At 31.3% G+C, this 21,780-nt stretch overlaps 1 protein-coding gene across 1 annotated transcript in view; it reads left to right on the top strand.

The window, feature by feature from the left end:
- The first annotated feature begins 237 nt into the window (after positions 1–237).
- Positions 238–21,780, top strand: part of LOC145318310 (uncharacterized) — a 28,776-nt gene continuing 7,233 nt past the window's right edge. Inside the window, exons 1-2 of the mRNA XM_080159617.1 lie at positions 238–478; positions 21,012–21,238. Coding sequence (XP_080015743.1) covers positions 21,014–21,238 — 225 coding nt within the window. The 5' untranslated portion in view covers positions 238–478; positions 21,012–21,013. The remainder of the gene's footprint in view (positions 479–21,011; positions 21,239–21,780) is intronic.

Raw genomic sequence — 21,780 nt, 5'->3', positions numbered from 1 at the left:
CAATATATATTTGATAGAAAGTCTCCGGTATAATTAACAGTCAAATGTCCCATCTATCCCTGGTTCAAGTCCACCTTTTTGGGGTCATATGTAAAATAATCTTATGAAAAACATTGAAAAACTTTGAACCAAATATGGTTTATATCTGCATACCTTGATCCCTGTGCACACCTCTCTTTCCATCCGTCCCTAATCTATTTGTGTCCCCGTGTGTGCTTGCAAAATATTGACTGCGCACAGTAACTATCACAACGCGCTTCACATAACTACAAAAAAGTTAACACACTAAACAACATAAAAAAAAACATATTTAAGCATGTTTTCTTGTATAAAAAGAAAATTTAGAAAATTGTGAGTCAAAAAAAGTTTTTAAATTATTAAATTTTAATAGATTAAGTGAAAAAAATGGATTTTTGTTGTGAATAAAAACTTCTATGTTAATTTGAATTCTTTTTTCTATTTCTTATAACAGCCACAGGTAAAATATAAGTTAATTTTGTCATCCATATTTTTTAACAATTAACTTTATTTGGTAAACAATAATAATCTCGCCTTTTATTAACCTTTATAAATAAATAATGCAATATTTTGCGCATTAAACTGTTTTAAGTTAATTATCTAACTCTACGAATCTAAAAATATACAAAGCAATTAGAAGATTTTCCAAATCAAATTCAAACCAGTTTAATTTAAGGTGAACGAACAATACCTTTGTTTTAAAATAAAAAATAATATAAAAAGAATAGCACCAAAAACTTTCCATTGATTAAAAATTGTCAATGCACTATTAATATCACTTAAGGTTTTGAAGGTGATTGTTGTTTCACTTTAGTGGTTCTCTATACGATCGAATATGGAAGGGCAGAAAAATAGCTTAAAACTATCCCAGGACATAGAAGATTCCTTAAAATTAATGACTCAATTATTTTAATGATGACTAAAATTGTATGCTACAAAAAAACCTTACTACTTTATATAATAGGATTCAAATAGTATAATTTTGTGTTTAAAAGTTCATATGAAACGAAATCGCCAATAAGTTTTGCAATGACGTTCACAGGAATTTTTCAGAATGTTGTCATCCTTTAGGGGTAAAAATGGGTTAGGTAGACTCTCAAATTTTATAAATCCAGATAGAGTTAATACCCCACTACACCACCCTTCTGCAAGCCCAGGGAAGCTTCGTATTGGTCTCAGGAATTAAGTAAACACATAAAGCAAATCACATTGGTTGTAACAAAAGATTACGCTGACCGCGCTGGATCGATATGGCTCTCCCTTCCTGTAAAAAATTACCAGAAAGTTTAAAACTGTAGTCTTTAATCCTATTATATAAAGTATTCATAGACACAGTGTTTCGCCCTTTTAGGGCTCATCAGTATGGCTCAATTCATCAGAGTTAATTTTGCACGTGGCGGGGCTTGAACCGGGAACCTTAGAATACCAGGCCAACACCCTACCCATTGCGCCATTACCCCATGACGAGTAAGGAATGAAGTTTCGACCAGAGAGCTATAAAGTAGTAAGCTTAGAATATTTGGAATCATATAATTGTCGATACCACTGTATAATCAAGTAGATCGATGCTTACCGTCCTGTTATTCTGCATGTTTGTTTTAAAGATGTTGTCATCCTTGTTTAGCCAAAAAATTAGATTTTTTCTCATTTCTTCTTCCCTTTCTAAGGACTAGAGACTAGACCGTAGCCACTATTTAACTAGAATGGGTTTGAGGTAAAGAAAATGTAATTTGTTTGCAAGATTATTGCAAATTCGTGCATGAATGCCCAAAAACACATTAATATTATGTATTTAGAAAAATATTTTTCTAAATATTTGAAAACCCAGTACACGTGTCTTTAACATACTTGGACAAAAATATACAGTGACAGATGGTGCTTTACTACAAGAAGCATGTTCAGTATTGTTACCCCCAACCCTTATTTTTTAATAAATTAAAATTAAGGTGGGGGATAGGGTTGTTTATTTTCTATGCCTAACCCTTGCGGGGTCCCTAACCCTGTGGGGCTACCTAGTTCCTAATATAATATTCTACCCTAACCTGACCTAAAGTAATAAACGTTCAAACGAGAACTATCCCCACCACCTTATTTTCAATTTATCTCAAAAGAATTGGGGGTATGGGGTGTTAAAAGTGCTCAAGAGAGTACTTTGTGTGACCTCAGTTATAAAGCATCTGCGCTTTTAATTATAGATTACATGAAGACAATAACAAAGCTTTAATTATAAAAAAAATATGATAATATACGCATATTTATATTCTTAAAGTAATTATATTATTACATACAATAACAAATTTAAACTAAACGTACTATGTATCCTATCCAAATATACCAGTAACAGGATGGATATAGGACATACATAGATAATAGGACATTCGAAAAAATTTCGTTACTTTAGGTTGCTTACATGAACATGACTTATTGCTCAGTTCGTTTATCCAGTAGGAGGGGGAAAGGATGGAGTAAAGGGGTTGGATGGGGGGAGGGTCGTTGTTTTAGCCAGCTACAAGTTTCACTTTTATAGAGTACATGATAATCTGGTGTAAGATGTAATCAATCCAAGTGACATTGTGAGTTATAGAGTTGAGGCTTATTGACAAGATAATTTTTTACAAGAAATTTCAAACTTCTATTTGATATACCAACGGAGTATTACACATTCCCATATAGAAATGCAATAGCGTAATAGACAAACGGCCGGACAAAGTAAGTTGTTAAGAAGTAGAGGTCTATTACAGCCATATATCTCGAATTTCATTTTAAAAAGTCTTGTTTTGTTCAAAATATTTTAGAAGGAGTGTCATTTAGTATTTTAGAGTAAACAGGAAGGAATTTTCCAGTATGGCTTTGAAGCCGATCAAAATTTGGCCTTACTGAAAAATCATGTAGAATCGTATTACAGATAATTTTCCACGAATATTAACAAAAATGATATTCATACACAAACACACACTCTCACACACACACAACACACAAACAAAAACACACTCACACACACAAACATACACCAATAAAAAAACACCTAACACTAAACCCAGGGAGGGAGGTTACATTGGGCTGTTCATTGGACTAGTCCCCAAACTTTTATAATAAATTATTCATCCACGCTTATTACACACTTAAACCACTAATTGTAATCTGGAGCATGGGTAATTTTGTGTATCATCATTGTTATATACATCAATTTATCAGCCATTGTCTTATCCCTAAGATCCCTGCACTAAACCACATGCACGCACATAAATTTTGAATACAAAGCAACACTAGAAATTAAAATTTAACTCTTTCTTAAATGTTTCTTCTCAATTATCCACTACTAGCGTCTAACATACCCCCTAGACTCTAGGGGATATGTTAGTTGAGGGAAATAGGAGCTATAAAACGAGCAAAAAACAATCTCAAGATATAAATCCCAAAAAAAGTCTTAAACCTTAAGCCATACATATCTTAAACATACATATGTTAAAAAATAGAGATCTCAATGGGTTCAGTACTTATCGAAAGCTACAGACAAAAAAAAACTTAATACTTTATATTATAAGATACTAAAGAAGCTTGATCCATTTGTATTTGTTATTGTGTGTGTACTGTGTATGTCAAGTAAAATCTCAAAAACTGTTGAATTATTGGTTTACCTGTTCAGGAAATCTTTTTGTTAACCTTTGTTATATTCTAACTTTTTGAGGATTTTATATCGACCCCCTAAAATATGAATTGCCCTATGAAAACTCCACCAAACTGCCCAAAAAAACATAGTAGGGGGTAAGATTAGATTTTTATCTGTTTTAAGCAAAATATCTCAGTGACGGCTGCAATAATTTGGTTGTACTTTTAAGGGAAGCTTTTCAGTGACTATAAATTCAGACTTTGCCAGGATTAAATTTCATTGACTTGTAGCGTATCAATTACATTTTGATGCAAAATTAAAAGTTAGCCAAATACTATAAAATACTACCGTAGGACCAGTATCTATATTCCGTAAAGACTGACAGACAGACAGACGAATAGATTTATATATTACTTTAATGACAGACGTACATGTCCTACTTTGTAATATAAATAAGGATAAACATCCATGAAAGCGAAGCCCTGCAACGGTAGGACAAACTAACATTAACAATTTTAGAGTGTCAGAACTGAATAATCATAATATAAATGTATAAAAGTCGAAACAAAATTCTAAGTAAATTTGTTTAAACAAAAATACAGTATAATGTTTAGGGACAAACTTACATTTTTAGTACTTGTTTATAGAAATGCATCGCTTATAAAATTGTACTTTGTTGTCGTGAGAATCAGTATTCGAAAAAATCAGAAAAATCGGATAATTATATCACATAAAAATGGACATACTGGTTACGCGTATAGAATTGCTGCTCAAATCACCAAGCAAATTTTGCAATCGATAGCACACTTCTAACATGCCTAAATTAACGAAAAAAGATATCTGTTATAGACGTACGGATGGATGTACGGACCGACCATAATTATATGAAAAGCTTCGCTTTTAATAAAAATATTGTCTAGGGTACAGTAATTTTTATAACGTAACTTTTTGACTTTGAAGTAATGTCAAATAAGAAAACAATAACACAGAAATTTAAAAAAAAGACAACACTACAATTATCAATTAAAATATTCACATACAAAACGACGCACACACACACACACAAACATACACCTATAAACACAGAAATAAATAAAGACAGTTCTCATATTAGTCCGTACCAACAGAAACAACATTTTGGTCAGAATTATGGTAACATTAAATTCAATGCTCTGACCTTCCATAAGCCTCTGCTGTTCCCTGGCAAGCCAAGCTTCTCACAAACTGACTAATTAAAGTGTTTGGTGCAAATTTAACATGTGTACTTTAAGTATAATTTAACAGTTCTAAATAAATAAAAAATCTATTTAAATAAAAATACTTTTTTTTGGTAATTTTAGTCATTTTTCTTCAGTGTTTCGTGGCGTGCACATCGATTCACCAGGGAGTGTGAAACCATTAGGAGTGAAATTTTAATTAAAAGGGGACTGTTGACAACAAGGGATTTCATTCAACATAATTTAGTTTATTCTCCTTTCACACCTACGTACTTCATCTTGGTTTCACCGCAAACATTATCTTTATGTTGCACAGTTTATGAAGATTTTCATCCTTGTTTGTTTTTGCAAGTGGTGCAACAACATTATTGTTATTCATTACTATTTTCTTTTTAACACGGATTCGTGGATTTTCAACAACAATGCTAGTGTATGTATTAAGCGGCTGTGCACCTAGCTTCTAGTTGCCTTGTATTCGAAGGGGTAGAGAAAGAGGGGGGGGGAAATAGCCTAAAACTATCTTACGATTTAAACCTAAAAAAATAGTCTAAAACAATCCAAAGACCCATGTGAAGTTTATTTGAAATTGAGAACCTAATCGGTTCAGTAGTTTTCGAGATCTTAAGCTTCAGAATACTTTATATTATAGGATTATGGAGGAAAAACGAATTTGAATTGTTTTTCGGATATCTCCTTTTAAGTTTATTCTGAATGACCCTTAAAAAAAAACATTTTAAAGTATCATTTAAGAATAAAATTTACACTATAACCAATAAATTTTTGTAGACTTAGTTTTTATATTTGAGCTAGTTCATTTAGTCAACTGGTTTTTTTGAATAGTTGTTTCATTGTGAAGATTCCCGTGCTCTAAAGGAAATCTAATTTCTATGTATAAACGAGGTTTTACTCAGCTCCTATTTTGTTGTTATTTTAAATTGAATTTGAATTTCTAGTAAAATTCATCAGATGAGTAGGCTCCAGGGGCGTCCAAGCTTTTTTTTGGGGGGGGGGTAAAAAATTTTAGGGGGGGGGTAATTCGTGTTTGGGGGGGGTAAAATGGCGCGCGAAGCGCGCCGAAATTTTTTTTTACCCCCCCCAAAATTTTTACCCTGGGGGTAAAATTTGATTGGGGGGGGTAATTACCCCCCCTAAAGTCTGTTGGGGGGGGTAAATACTCCCCCCAAATCTGTTGGGGGGGGGGGGGGTAATTACCCCCCCCAAACTAATTTACCCCGGGGGTAAAATTTTTGGGGGGGGTAATTTAATTATGTAAAAAAAGCACCTACCTAATCTATTAAGTTAATAAGTACTATCCTATAACATAAAGTAGTAAGTAAGGTTTATTTGACTATAGCTTCAGATTTCATTACTTTTAATACTGAGTTCTCCTTTTTAGGAAAGCTTCACATAGATCCCATGATGGTTCCACACTATTATAGGTCAATCCTTTGAGTGGTTTTAGGCTATTTTTCTCCTCCCTTTTTACCCTTTAGAAAACACGAGTTCTTAGATGCTAAGGGCGCCACTACTATTCAAATATATAGTAGTATCTCATTCTTTATAACATAAAAATACAATAATTAACTCACTAACCAATGAACCAATATGATTATACTTTAAAGTGAAGCGTCTTATAGGTCCTGGTAAGTTTTATAACTAGTTTTGAGACACCCTGACATGCTCCCAAAAGAAATCGCCTATAGAAATTCTTTTTCATTATTTAATGAAATATTTAATTTAGTTAGGTATCTATTTTATGGAATCTTCAGTGCTTTACAATTACATCATAGATCCCCGGGATGGTTTTAGCCCTTATAAAGGCCCAAGCAAATAAAACATGATCAAACTATTAAATTTTTTGTTATCATGGTTAAGAACTGTTTTAACTGGTTGGACTATATTGGGGTATAGTCCCTTTTGTGGCAACGCTCTTTAAGGGGCGTTTCTTCGTTTTTTTCACACAAGCTTCTCTCCTATTTCTAGCCCCTGCGGGGGGCCAATTGCTTAACCATGTGGGGCAATCACCTAAACCAATATAACCTATCCTAAAATAAACTATCAGTAAAATTTTTTTTTAAAGAACATTCGGATCATATGAAGAAAATGAAGTCATTCCTAAAAAGGACAGAAATTCCCTTCCTTGGGTATAGGAAGGCTATTTACTTTCCTTTTTCTTACAAATTCTCAGTAAGGAAGGTGATTTCTGTCCACTATCTTACAAATTCTCACTAAAGGAAGGTGACCTCTGTCCACCATCTTACAAATTCTTCCTAATTCTTAGAAATTCTTCCTTTTCCTTACTATTACAACTATGCTTAATAAATCTACCTTATTTATCCAAATTCTCACTTATTCTCAGAAATTCTACCTTAATTACACAAATTCTCCCTTATTCTAAGAAGACCTACCTTATTCTAGCAAATTCTTCCTTATTCTAAGAAATACTTCCTAATTCTATGAAAATCTACCTTATTATAAGACATTCTTCCTTATTCTAAGAAAATCTACCTTATTCTAAGACATTCTTCCTTATTCTAAGAAAATCTACCTTATTCTAAGACATTCTTCCTTATTCTAAGAAATTCTTCCTTATTCTAATAAGATCTACCTTATTCTAAGAAATACTTCCTAATTCTATGAAAATCTACCTTTTTATAAGACATTCTTCCTTATTCTGAAAAAATCTACCTTATTCTAATAAGATCTACCTTATTATAAGACATTCTTCCTTATTCTAAGAAAATCTACCTTATTCTAAGACATTCTTCCTAATTCTAAGAAAATCTACCTTATTCTAAGACATTCTTCCTTATTCTAAGAAATTCTTCCTTATTCTAATAAGATCTACCTCATTCTAAGAAATACTTCCTAATTCTATGAAAATCTACCTTATTATAAGACATTCTTCCTTATTCTGAGAAAATCTACCTTATTCTAATAAGATCTACCTTATTATAAGACATTCTTCCTTATTCTAAGAAAATCTACCTTATTCTAAGACATTCTTCCTTATTCTAAGAAAATCTACCTTATTCTAAGACATTCTTCCTTATTCTAAGAAATTCTTCCTTATTCTAATAAGATCTACCTTATTCTAAGAAATACTTCCTAATTCTATGAAAATCTACCTTATTCTAAGACATTCTTCCTTATTCTAAGAAAATCTACCTTATTCTAAGACATCTTCCTTATTCTAAGAAAATCTACCTTATTCTAAGTAATTCTTCCTTTTCCTTACTAATTCTCTCTTATTTTCAGATAACCTAGCTTATTCTATGAAGTTCTTCCTTAATTCCCCTAATTCTTCCTTTTTCTCAGATAATTTTCCTAATTTATATTGGGATATCATAACTGAAATAGAGGTATAGAGAATATATAAATTCTGCCTTTTCACCTTCCTTATTCTCTCAAAATCTTGGTTTTTCTCACATATATTTCCTTATGTTTATTGGGATATCAGAACAAGATGTGTAGGATAAGTTTGGGTTGTATCTTTTGACCTGAAATATTTGTTTGTACTTTAGAGGAGGAACCCCAGTCTGGAAAACAAATATGAAATTATCTTAAGAAATAATAGTACATTCAGTATTTTTTTGGTTGTATCTTTTGACATTTAGTGTTTATGTTTTAATTCATAAAATTATTGATAATATTAACATAATTTTACTGAGAAATAAACCTTATAATAACAGGATGGCAGAAAATAAGAACAGGAGTCTTTATAATCCTTCACTAGCCAACACATACAAATATTAGACCAAGACCAAAAAAGTAATAATTTCAAAACAAATTTAAATATATTGTTTTTTTTTACTGATATTTTCTTCAATAACTATATGTAATTATCAATCCTTTTATAAAAGTAACAGGATGTTTGTCTGGGCTCCCAAGAGAAATTGCTTAAAGAAAAAGTTCCTACCCTACCCATCAGAAAAAAATTAATTTCCTGGTCAAAAATAAAATACCAGGCTTAGAGTCAGACATTTTTATTTGATTAATTACCCTAAATGTCCATGGAAGCCTCTAGTGGCGTAGCTGCTAGTCTCAACCAATGTAATGTTTTTTTTTTTCACATTCCTATTTATGTGGTACAAACTCTATAGAAGGTTGGCAACTTATTTTTTTCGCCGGAAGTGATTGAACTCAAAACAGCTGATAATTATGAAATCAATTCAAGGGCGTACATTGAAGTTTTACTATTTAACCAAAAGGGGGGGAAAAGTTTAATAAATAGACAATAGAAAAAAAATAAATAGAAAGTTGTAATTGATTAATTAAACTTGGAAATTAAAATCATTTTACCGGCCATTATCTTATCCCTTAGATCTTGAAGACTGGTTTTCACACATTATCCACCCCATAAACTGCATACGGAAGGAAAGGTTTTCTATAATTAGGGTCGTTCCGTCCATGTGTTAGCTTTTTTCGTTTATTTAGACATTCAAAACATGCGGATTTTTTACAACTTTTTGTATGAAACTAGCGGCTGCGTCCCTAGCCTTTGGTGGCTTTGTATTTCAATGGGTAGAAAAGAGCAGAATAGACTAAAACCATCCCTAGACTTAAATTAAGATAAAAAAGTTGCCTAAAACCATCCTGTACCTATGTAAAGGTTCTCTACAATTGAGAACCTAATCGGTTCAGCGGTTAGCGATATCCTTCTTTACTTTTTATAATTGGAATAGCGGCTGCGCCCCTGGCATCTAGTAGACTCTTTCTGTTGAGGGGTAAGGAGGTGGAAGAAAAATAGCCTAAAACCATCCCAAGGCTTAAATATGAAATAGCCTAAAACCATCCCGGGACCTATGGGAAGGTTCTCTACAGTGGAGAACCTAATCGGTTCAGCGGTTAGCAAGATCCTTTGTTACAGACCAAAAAAGGCTTACTACTTTATATAATACTAGCGGCTACGCCCCTAGAAGCCTCTAGGGGCACTGCACTGGTAGGAGAAGGAAAAGTCGACCTCATCCTATTTTAAATTTGAGTTTCCAAAGAGTTATAAAAATAATTTTTTTGGGGGAGAGGGAGGTTAGGACACCCTCTCGAAAAATAGTTTAAAACCTTCCCAGGACCTATAAGAAGCTTCACTGTAAAGGAGAACAATATCGGTTCAGCGGTTAGCGAGATCCTTTGGGACAGACAACAAACACTTACTACTTTATATAATAGGACTAGCGGCTACGCCCCTAGAGGCCTCTAGGGACACGTAATTTTTTTTCTCTTATCAATCTATTTTAAAATCAGCTATTTACCAAAAATATTTTTTCGCTGATAGATTGTGTTAGTTATGTTTTTTTCCCGGGACATATGAGAAGCTACCCTGTTAAGGAGAACCCGATCGGTTCAGCGGTTAACAAGATCCTTCGGTACAAACTTACAAACACAGAGACATCCTGTTACTTTATTATAAGGATTTATTTATATATGTAACATGGGTTATTTTTTAACATTTTATTAATGGAAGACAATTGTTTCACTATTAAACAGATCATCGGTTCCAATTAAAATGTATAAAAAGAGTTACATCTTTATATAATAGGATAATTATCCTATTCATCATACTTTGGGAATAATGATTCCTAGGACAACAAGGTACAATATCATATGCAAGGCATCTCTCTAATCAAATCCTAATAAAAAAGTACATATATATAAACAGTATCCTGTATTTAACAGTTTAAACATTTTTACAGTAACACATTTATAGTCGGATTATTTAGTTCTGACACTCTAAAGTTTTAATGTTCTTCTTTCCCGCCGTTTTAGAGCTTCAGTTTTATGGATGTTGTCATCCTTTTTAAAACTAAAATAAGGGTTGTGGGTTGACCTCCCCTCACCTTAGGTGCCCTTAAAGGCCTTGAGGAGCGCAACTACTAGTCAATATTCAAAATTAACATTGTGTGTTTGTGTATATCTGTCAATACCTGTGATTATATATGTATATCGAAAGATCTCGCTAACTGCTAGACCAATTTCTGGTTCTCCTTTGCATAAATTGGGGAAGGTACCCCCACTCTCCCAAGAGAAATTACTTAGATAAAGAGGGTACAATGGGCTGTTTAATAATAGTCCCCAAAGTTTTATTATAATGATTCTTATTCGTTGGCTTATTACCTTGTGGAATATAGTGAATTTTGATTCTTTGATTTTTTGTGTTCAAACGTTTCAACCACAAATTTTTAAGGAGTAATTTTGTGTATCATCATTGGGTTGTACATCAATTTAACGGCCATTGTATTATCCCTTTACATCACTGGAAAAATCTGAGAAGAAACAAATTTAAAATCAAATTAACCAGCATAAAAACTAAAGGCATTAATAGTTAAAGTATGTAGAATGCCTTGGCCCCAAACAGTCACAACTCATTACCAATCCCATTTAGGACTTCTCCGACAAAGGTTTTGCAATCAAAATGGTGGTTGTGTGATGGGTGTTAGTGTTACTTAACCTAATACCTCGGGTGTTTGGGCAGTTATTTTGGTTTGTTGGACCTGGCGTTTGAGTTAATTGATAATACCCAGGGATCTAATGGGATAAGATAATGGCTAATAAAATTATGTAAATCTCAATGTTAAAACACAAAATTACCCCTTCTGTAGATTACAATTACAAACATTTGGACACTAAACTTAATACACCAACCAATTAAAATTTATTAAAAGTCCTCACAGTTGTTAAGCCAACTAATAAGAAAATGTTATTGTAGATATTTTTGGACTTGTGTAATTAACAGCCCAATGTCCCCTTTCTCTCTTTCTCTCTGCAAACACCAATATTCTCTGTTTATGTAATACTTTTTGAACCATGGTAGCGCGTACATCCCCAATGATGATGCACAAAATTATCCCTTCTATAGATTAAAATTAGTGGTTGAAACGTCTGAACACTTAATTAACCAACCAATGAAAATTCACTCAAGTGCGTAAAGTTGTATAAACTTACAAATAATAAAACATTATAATAAAACTTTGGGGACTAGTGTAATAAACAGACCATTGTCCCCTCTCTCCCTGAAATAATAAAAGTATAAACAAAATTAAACATGGATGACAGCATCCATAAAAGCGAAGCTCTAAAACGGTAGGACTTACGGACACTAACACATGTATAGTGTCAGAACTGAATAATCAGAATATAAAAAAAGGAGTCAAAGCAAAATTGTGAGTAAATTTGTTGGAAAAACTTCTTGATAGAGGATAATGTTTATGGACATATTTAATTTTTTTGTACTTGATTATAGAGTAGCTTTGCTTATAATATTGTACTTTGTTGTCCCAGGAATCACTATACCAACAAATTATAACAATCGGATTATTAGATCACATAAAAATTTGTTGTTAAAAAAGTAAAGAACTAACATGTTTAAAATGGACGTACGGACATTCTGGTAATGATTATAGAGTTGCTACGCTTTCTTAATCATACCTAAATACTAAAGGAATAATCACCATGAAATCGACAGGATAATTCTAACATGCCTAAATTAATGAAAAAAGCTATCTCTCTCAGACGTACGGACTGACGGACGGACGGACCAACTCTAATTATAGAAAAGCTTCGCTTTTTAAAAAGAATGACAATATCTATAAAAATGAAGCTCTGAAATCAGAAGGACCTCATTGTTATAGGAATCATCATGCCAAGTTTTAAATTGATAAAACAATTTTAACTGTTTAAATTAACGAAAAAAGCTAACTGTTACATACAGACGGACCAACCCTAATTATAGAAAACCTTTGCTTCTACCACTTTGAAGTCTCAGGGATCTAAAGGGATAAGATTATGTGTTCAATTTTTCAACTATAAGTTAAGTCAGTATTTAAATTATGTATCGTACAGACTTTAAGGTTAAAGAAAACATTCACATTTTTAAAAGAAAATATACAATTTAACATTAGCGATTGGGTGGGGTGGGGGAGGGTAGATATATAGATAAATACTATGCTAATTTTTGTACAGTTTACATGATATGTAATTTACATAATTCTAATCTTACGTAACTCCAGTCTTGTATATTTTAATGTTTTTATGTGCAATCTTAGTTCGTTATCAATAAATAATTGCTATTCTGCATAATTTTACACATTGCTATCGTGTTATATAAAGATAAATGATGATCACTGTTCAAAAAGTTTAATTTAAATATTTCTGGAGAGAACACAAAAACTTTCTTTATACCCCAAATAGTACAAATTCATAGTACGCCCTTGCATCCATTACATAATTATCAGCTGATTTATAGACAGACTGAAAATTAAGTTGCCAACCATTTGAGGGGGGGGGGTGTACTTTTCATTATATACAAATATCTGACTCTCTGCCTGGGTTTTTATTTTATTATTGTAAAGAAAAATTTTTTTTTTTTGGGGGGGGATGATTTTCCATTTTGGTCTAATATTTGTATCAGTTGGCAAGTAGAACAGATTATTGATACAGCTAGTGTGTTTTACAGACTGGGGTTCCTCCTCTAAAGTACAAACAAATATTTCAGGTCAAAAGATACAACCCAAACTTATCCTACACATCTTGTTCTGATATCCCAATAAACATAAGGAAATATATGTGAGAAAAACCAAGATTTTGAGAGAATAAGGAAGGTGAAAAGGCAGAATTTATATATTCTCTATACCTCTATTTCAGTTATGATATCCCAATATTAATTAAAAAAATTATCTGAGAAAAAGGAAGAATTAGGGGGATTAAGGAAGAACTTCATAGAATAAGCTAGGTTATCTGAAAATAAGAGAGAATTAGTAAGGAAAAGGAAGAATTACTTATAATAAGGTAGATTTTCTTAGAATAAGGAAGAATGTCTTAGAATAAGGTAGATTTTCTTAGAATAAGGAAGAATGTCTTAGAATAAGGTAGATTTTCTTAGAAATAGGGAAGTATTTCTTAGAATAAGGAAGAATTTTTTGGAATAAGGTAGATTTTCTTAGAATAAGGAAGAATGTCTTATAATAAGGTAGATTTTCATAGAATTAGGAAGTATTTCTTAGAATAAGGTAGATCTTATTAGAATAACTAAGAATTTCTTAGAATAAGGAAGAATGTCTTAGAATAAGGTAGATTTTCTTAGAATAAGGAAGAATGTCTTATAATATGGTAGATTTTTATAGAATTAGGAAGTATTTCTTAGAATAAGGTAGATCTTATTAGAATAACTAAGAATTTCTTAGAATAAGGAAGAATATCTTAGAATAAGGTAGATTTTCTTAGAATAAGGAAGAATGTCTTATAATTAGGTAGATTTTCATAGAATTAGGAAGAATTTCTTAGAATAAGGAAGAATGTCTTAGAATAAGGTAGATTTTCTTAGAATAAGGAAGAATGTCTTAGAATAAGGTAGATTTTCTTAGAATAAGGAAGAATTTCTTAGAATAAGGTAGGTTATTTGAGAATAAGGGAGAATTTGTAAGGACAAGGAAGAATTTCTTAGAATAAGGTAGATTATCTGAGAATAAGGAAGAACATGGAGGTATTGGGTTAATTTTCTTAGAATTAGGAAAAAAAAGAGAGATTTACGAAGGTGAGTTTTATCTTCTTTTTCAGATATGTAAGAAAAAGGAGAGTGATTTTTGTCCATATTTGAGATATCTGAGAAAAAGGAAGATGATTTCTGTCCTTTTTGGAAGGGAATTTCTGTCCTTTTTAGGAATGACTTCATTTCCTTCATATGATCCGAACATTCAATTTGGGGGGGTAAATACCCCCCCAAAAAAAAAAATTTTTTTAAACATTTATTTTGGGGGGGGTAATTACCCCCCCCAAAATCGTTGGGGGTGCCTACGGCACCCCCAAGGTAGGGGTAATTTTTTTTTGGGGGGGGGGTATTGTTCACAAAATTTTGGGGGTGCCAAATGGCCCATTACCTCCCCCCTTGGACGCCTATGGTAGGCTCTATAACTCATTTGTACATCCGTCTGTCTATCCGTAAATGGCGCATGGAGAAGATTAGATTAACTATAGAAAATGTGATTTATTCTGCTGCATATGAGTGAGGCTGGCAAAACTTACTTTGTCCGTCTGTCTATATTAGAGGTTCTTCTATATAACCTAACCTTAATTAAAAGAAAAAGGAATGGTTTGTTATATCCAGTACAAGTTGATTTTTCAAGAATTGTTTTATTTCAAAGAAGGTGTATCAACTTTTTTTTTTATAGCTAGCCGGTTCTTTTAGTAAGTAGTAGATGTAAAATTTTTCATAGAATTCAGATATGAAATCGGTTTTTTTGTAGACCTCTTATTTTTTAAGTTATTTAAGTTTTTTAAAAAAATTTAAGTCGATTTTAAGGTACTAAAATGCAACAAAAAAAAAAATGGCCATTATGAACAAAAATAGTAAGATCTTTAATTTGACACCTTACTTTTTCAATTCTGTCAGGTAATTATTGAAAAAATCGATTTTTTTTAAACCCTCGAGAATAAAAACTTTGAACTTAATTTTATTATTTCACAGGTAAAAAAATATGGGTTCATATATACCTTTAGAATCAGAAAAATATTACGAATTCATTGTAAGCAAAATTGAAAAAAAAAGTTTACAATATAGTATATAAACTACAATAAAAGGAATTATATGAAAATATCATATTATATTGTACAGGCAATGTCTTAATTCTTGAATTGAGTATAAAAATGGGAAGGGGGTAAAGAGGGGGTAAAGAGGGGGTAAAAAAGGGAAGACGATGGTGTTGCCTGAACAAAAAATATAATTGGCCATTTGTTTATTTTTTTATTTTTTTACTTTTTTTCAATTTTGCTTACAATGGATTCGTAATATTTTTCTGATTCTAAAGGTATATATGAACCCATGTTTTTTATGTCTGTTTGAGAAAATATTTAGGTCTAAAGTTTTTATTAAACCGAGGTTAAAAAAATAGATTTTTTCAATAATTACTCAACAGAATTTTAATAGTAAGGTGTCAAATTAAAGATCTTACTATTTTTGTTCTTACTGGCCATTTTCTTCTTTTATTTTGTTGCGTTTTAGTACCTTAAAACCGACTTAATTATTTTTTTTTAAAACTTAAATTACTTAAAAAATAAGAGGTCTACAAAAAAACCGATTGCATATCTGAATTCTAAGAAAAATTTTACATCTACTACTTACTAAAAGAACCGGCTAGCTATAAAAAAAAAAGTTGATACACCTTCTTTGCATTTTATCTTTTTTCCTAAAGAAGGTGTATCAACTTTTTTTTTTATAGCTAGCCGGTTCTTTTAGTAAGTAGTAGATGTAAAATTTTTCATAGAATTCAGATATGCAATCGGTTTTTTTGTAGACCTCTTTTTTTTTAAGTAATTTAAGTTTTAAAAAAAAATAATTAAGTCGGTTTTAAGGTACTAAAACGCAACAAAATAAAAGAAGAAAATGGCCAGTAAGAACAAAAATAGTAAGATCTTTAATTTGACACCTTACTTTTAAAATTCTGTTGAGTAATTATTGAAAAAATCTATTTTTTTAACCTCGGTTTAATAAAAACTTTAGACCTAAATATTTTCTCAAACAGACATAAAAAACATGGGTTCATATATACCTTTAGAATCAGAAAAATATTACGAATCCATTGTAAGCAAAATTGAAAAAAAGTAAAAAAATAAAAAAATAAAAAAATAGCCAATTGTATTTTTTGTTCTGGCAACACTATCGTCTTCCCTTTTTTACCCCCTCTTTACCCCCTCTATACCCCCTTCCCATTTTTATACTCAATTGAAGAGTTAAGACGTTGCCTGTACAATATAATATGATATTTTCATATAATTCCTTTTATTGTAGTTTATATACTATATTGTAAACTTTTTTTTTCAATTTTGCTTACAATGGATTCGTAATATTTTTCTGATTCTAAAGGTATATATGAACCCATATTTTTTTACTTGTGAAATGATAAAATTGAGTTCAAAGTTTTTATTCTCGTGGGTTTAAAAAAATCGATTTTTTCAATAATTACCTGACAGAATTGAAAAAGTAAGGTGTCAAATTAAAGATCTTACTATTTTTGTTCATAATGGACATTTTCTTTCTTTTTTTTTGTTGCATTTTAGTACCTTATAATCAACTTAATTTTTTTTTTTAAACTTAAATTACTTAAAAAATAAGAGGTCTACAAAAAAACCGATTGCATATCTGAATTCTATGAAAAATTTTACATCTACTACTTACTAAAAGGACCGGCTAGCTATAAAAAAAAAAGTTGATACAACTTCTTTCTTAGCTACAGACTCTTAATTTACTTCACTGTTCTTTATTATTTATAATTTTAGTTACTACAGGGAAGCTTTAAATTGCAATTATCTAAAGTTGCATTAAAATTTTTAATTGTTGATGCTATACTTTCCTAACTTATGTTTAATTAGTTAAAGCTTAAATATTCTTAAAAAGTAGAAGAACAGGTTTTACACTGTACAGTATGGCACCGAAACCTATTTATGTCCGCTGGATTGGAACCAGTTCTATTTCAATTTTCCACGAATATTAAAATAAAATCATAAAATTAATACAAGTTTTATTAGCCCGACCATGCGGCCCATCAAGGCTAACAAACTGGTTTTATAATTTATCATTTTAATAGCCGCAGAAAGCTGTAACTATTATTGAAACACAAGATTAATTTAATTCAACATAGCTGCATACTCATTGGCGTGTACAGGGTTACAGATAATGATAATTATAGAGTATCTGTGTTTGTGATAAGCATAATATACATGAATTATTCTAGTAACATATTACTGTTTATGAATAAATAATAATAATTTTCCACCATAAGGCATGGAAACTTAATTATTTACGATTATGTTATTTGTGTTCTTAGCATAAAAGTACTAAAGGCTGAGCCCCTATCATATATGAATAAGTACTAGGTAATAAGGGTTAAATTTAAATCCATTTGGGTGTTTAAATAATTAAGACAGCTTGCTATATTAGGAAAAGACCCTTAAGGTAAGTTAATCCATTATCTCTTAAATTGTAATTCTATAATAAACAAGGATGACAACATCCATAAAAGCGAAGCACTGAAACGGTAGGACAAACGGACATTAACACTTGTATAGTGTTAGAACTTAATAATTATCATAATATAAATTTATAAGAGTCAAAGCAAAATTGTAAGTAAATTTGTTGTAAAACTGCTTGATACAGGATAATTTTTATGGACTTGATTATAGAGTTGCTTCGCTTATTACATTATACTTTGTTGTCCCAGGAATCAATATACCAAAAATCAGATCAATCCGATGATTTGATCACATAAAAATTAGTTGTTAAAAAAGTAAAAAAATCAACATGTTTAAAATGGACGTACGGACATTTTGGTAATGATTATAGAGTTGCTACGCTTTCTAAATCGTACCTAATTACTAAAGGAATCACCATGCAAAATTTGAAATCGATAGGACAATTCTAACATGCCTAAATTAACGGAAAAAGCTATCCGTTACGGACGTACGGACGGACCGATCCTAATTATAGAAAAGCTTCGCTTTTAAAAAAGATGTTTAAGCTTGGTTTAAAATGTTTTTTAATAAAATCTCACTTGAATCTATGAGACGATTTTGATCAGATAGAAACCATTAATTAAAAGGGAGTGTGAGACTTCGATTTTGAAACTTAAAAACTTAAGTTGTAAAGGATGTTTTCTTTTCATAACGATTTTGTATTGACCAAAAAATCAATATCAAATGTTTATAACCTCAAAACTACATTAAAGAGCATCTACACTACTGAAGAAATTAATATGCAAACGTATTATGAAATAATATTTGGTGTATAAAGTTAAATGTTTTTTCCAAAAATTTTTCTTGACTCCAACCTCAAAGAAAATTGATTTTAGATCAACGGTGTTCCAAAAATGTGACTAATTTTATTAGTCAGCAATTCTGATAAATATAAGGCTCTATTTGACGATTTTTTTAAACATATAAATGAAAAAAAATACGTTTTTACTAGTGGCTGTGCCCATAGCCTCTAACAAATCTTCCATTCAGATTGGCTTGTGTTCTTTACTTTAATTTTTTGTTAGAATTTTTTGGTTATTTAAAGGACTGTTTAATTTATCTTCTATTTACATTCAAGAAATCATGCCAAGTAGGAAAAAAGTCTTCCCAGATAATTAAGATTTGATATAAGAATATTATAATTGTCATTACAAACGCATGAACGCCCCCTCCCTTTTTAAGTATTATGGGGGGGACTTTGCTTACTAGGCACTTTACGGGAAAGTGCCAAATGTTTTAGTATCTCTGTATTAATACCAAGTAGGAATTGCAAAGAATATTTGTAATTATTTGTTTGGTATATTTATGATTTTCTCAATGTTATTGAAAGAATTGATTTTTAGTGATTTGAAGCAAAGCTGCTTTATCAGATACTAGTTACTTCGTACCTAGCCTTTACGCGGTGGCGTTCCTCCCTCCCTTTTCTTTCCCCTCACTTGTGATGTAAATAATCAGCCCCGTCAAATCAATTTAAGATTTGTCCCCATTTTTTGCACCAATACTCACAGCATCCGTTGGGGTGGGGGTCATGAAAATAACCAAAAAACACCCCAATACATCTATAAAGCTTTCTGAAAAGTGCAACCAATTAGGATCTGACGTTTCTGATATCTTCAGCTTCAGACAAAAAAATTTACTACTTTTTAATAGGATTGGTTGGTTAGTTTCTCTGCTCATGATTACATCATAAATTACATAATTGATTTTCTAAAGATTTACAATAGATAGTCTAGCATGTACTTTTTTTATCAAATACTGTTTTCTAAATGCGCTACTTAGGGACAACAAATGTTTTAGAAGAAAAGCTACTCTATAATTCACGTTGTCTGTCCGTCAGTCAGTCCGTAACTCTATGGGGGAAACGGCTCCGATTCAAGATAAACAGCTGAAATTTTTAGGGATTAAACATGTTCACATTTGTCTTATTTCAACCAAGTTTCATCAAGATTTGCCTGATAATTAGGGTGCTATTTAGGTTTTTAGGTTTTTGTGATATTTTCAGATTGACGGCTGAAATTTTCAGGGATTAAATATTTTCACATTCTACATATTTATATCAAGTTTTCAGGATTTACTCGACTCCTATTTAAGACAGACGGCTGAAACGGCTGATAGGGATTAAATAAGTTTACATTTTACAAATTTAATGTTTATTTGTATTACACTTTTATAGTTAATGTTTTCCTGTTATTCATTAATAATTGTTGAGCTTCGCTATTTTGGATGATGTCATCTTTGTTAAATTTTTATGTACATAACCTAAATTTTATTTACTTAATTTGTCCAAAATGTGAACAAAATTATTGACTATTTTCAAATATTTTAAGTGTTTGCATTTTATGGTTTTCTAGAAATTTTACAAAATCTCTAGAGCATTACTAATGACTCTCATAATGAACTTAGATGTATTTGAGTCGACATATCAATTTCAAACCAGCGGGCGCTTGCATATAAAGTATCCTCAGAAGCACTGAAACCCCATTACCATCCTTAGTTTGAAATTAATTGAAAAATAGGAGGAGGGGTAGTTTTTAAAAGCGAAGCTTTTCTATAATTAGGGTCGGTCCGTCCGTCCGTCCATCCGTCCGTCCGTCCGTAACGGATAGCTTTTTTCGTTAATTTAGGCATGTTAGAATTGTCCTATCTATTTCAAATTTTGCATGGTGATTCCTTTAGTAGTTAGGTACGATTTAGAAAGCGTAGCAACTCTATAATCATCACCAAAATGTCCATTTTAAACATGTTGATTTTTTTACTTTTTTAACAACAAATTTTTATGTGATCTAATCATCCGATTGATCTGATTTTTGGTATATTGATTCCTGAGACAACAAAGTATAATGTAATCAGCGAAGCAACTCTATAATCAAGTCCTAAAAATGTTAGTATGTCCATAAACATTATCCTGAATCAAGCAGTTTTTCAACAAATTTACTTACAATTTTGCTTTGACTCTTATACATTTATTTTATGATTATTTAGTTCTGACACTGTACAAATGTTAATGTCCGTTTGTCCTACCGTTTCAGTTCTTCGCTTTTATGGATGTTGTCATCCTTGTTTTTTGTTAGTTTCTTTATTGCTTTGGGTTATATGATTTGGTTATATGGGGTACTTAGTAATAAGAAATAGTATTTTTCTTAATAATTTATATATATTTATTTCAGGCATGTATGGAAAAAGAAAGAAATGCCACCTAGTTTCTTTTCCCTCCACTCTGCAACTGTTGTACACCGCCATCTTTATTCTAGTTGCCACAAAACCGGTTCTAACAAGATTAACAGCTGACGGATATAAAAACAATGTTTATGATTATAATAGTGTTAAAAACTCTAAATACAATAGTGAAATAGAACTTTTTAATGATACAAATTCATCAAATTTTGTAACTCAGGTATTTTTCTTGGAGCAAAGTGTCAGCCATGTGACGTCATAAAAATGAGGAAGATGAGAGGAGAAGTGGGAAAGAAACCCCCTAAAAAGAGATGGATGATGCTGTGAGTATTGGTGCAAAAAATATGACGTAACAAAAAAAATTAGCCAATGAGAGGCCACTATAAATTTTACCATTGGTCAATAACGGCCTCTCATTGGCTAATTTTTTTTGTTACGTCATATTTTTTGCACCAATACTCACAGCATCGAGATGGATAATTCCTCATTTTTATGACGTCACAAGGCTGATTTTTTAGACACTCTTTCCAGCTGCTGTAAAGCTGCTTTTTAAACCTTGCGTGTTTGTCTGCAATGAAATGAAAAAAGTATTTATTTGTTCAGTTTACAAGTGGATAGTTGGCTTTTGAAATTAACTTTGCCTAAAGTTTGATACTTAGACTTAGCTAAATGAAGGATTTTTTATCAATATTTCATGAATTAAATAATTTTTTGAGATTTTTTTCTTTTCTTTAACTGTACAATATATCATTATCGCATTGC

This window comes from Acartia tonsa, chromosome 4, assembly GCF_053477335.1.
Source record: "Acartia tonsa isolate MP-2025a chromosome 4, ASM5347733v1, whole genome shotgun sequence".
In the NCBI taxonomy this organism is placed as follows: domain Eukaryota; kingdom Metazoa; phylum Arthropoda; class Copepoda; order Calanoida; family Acartiidae; genus Acartia; species Acartia tonsa.
This window is presented reverse-complemented; position numbering and strand designations above follow the sequence as displayed.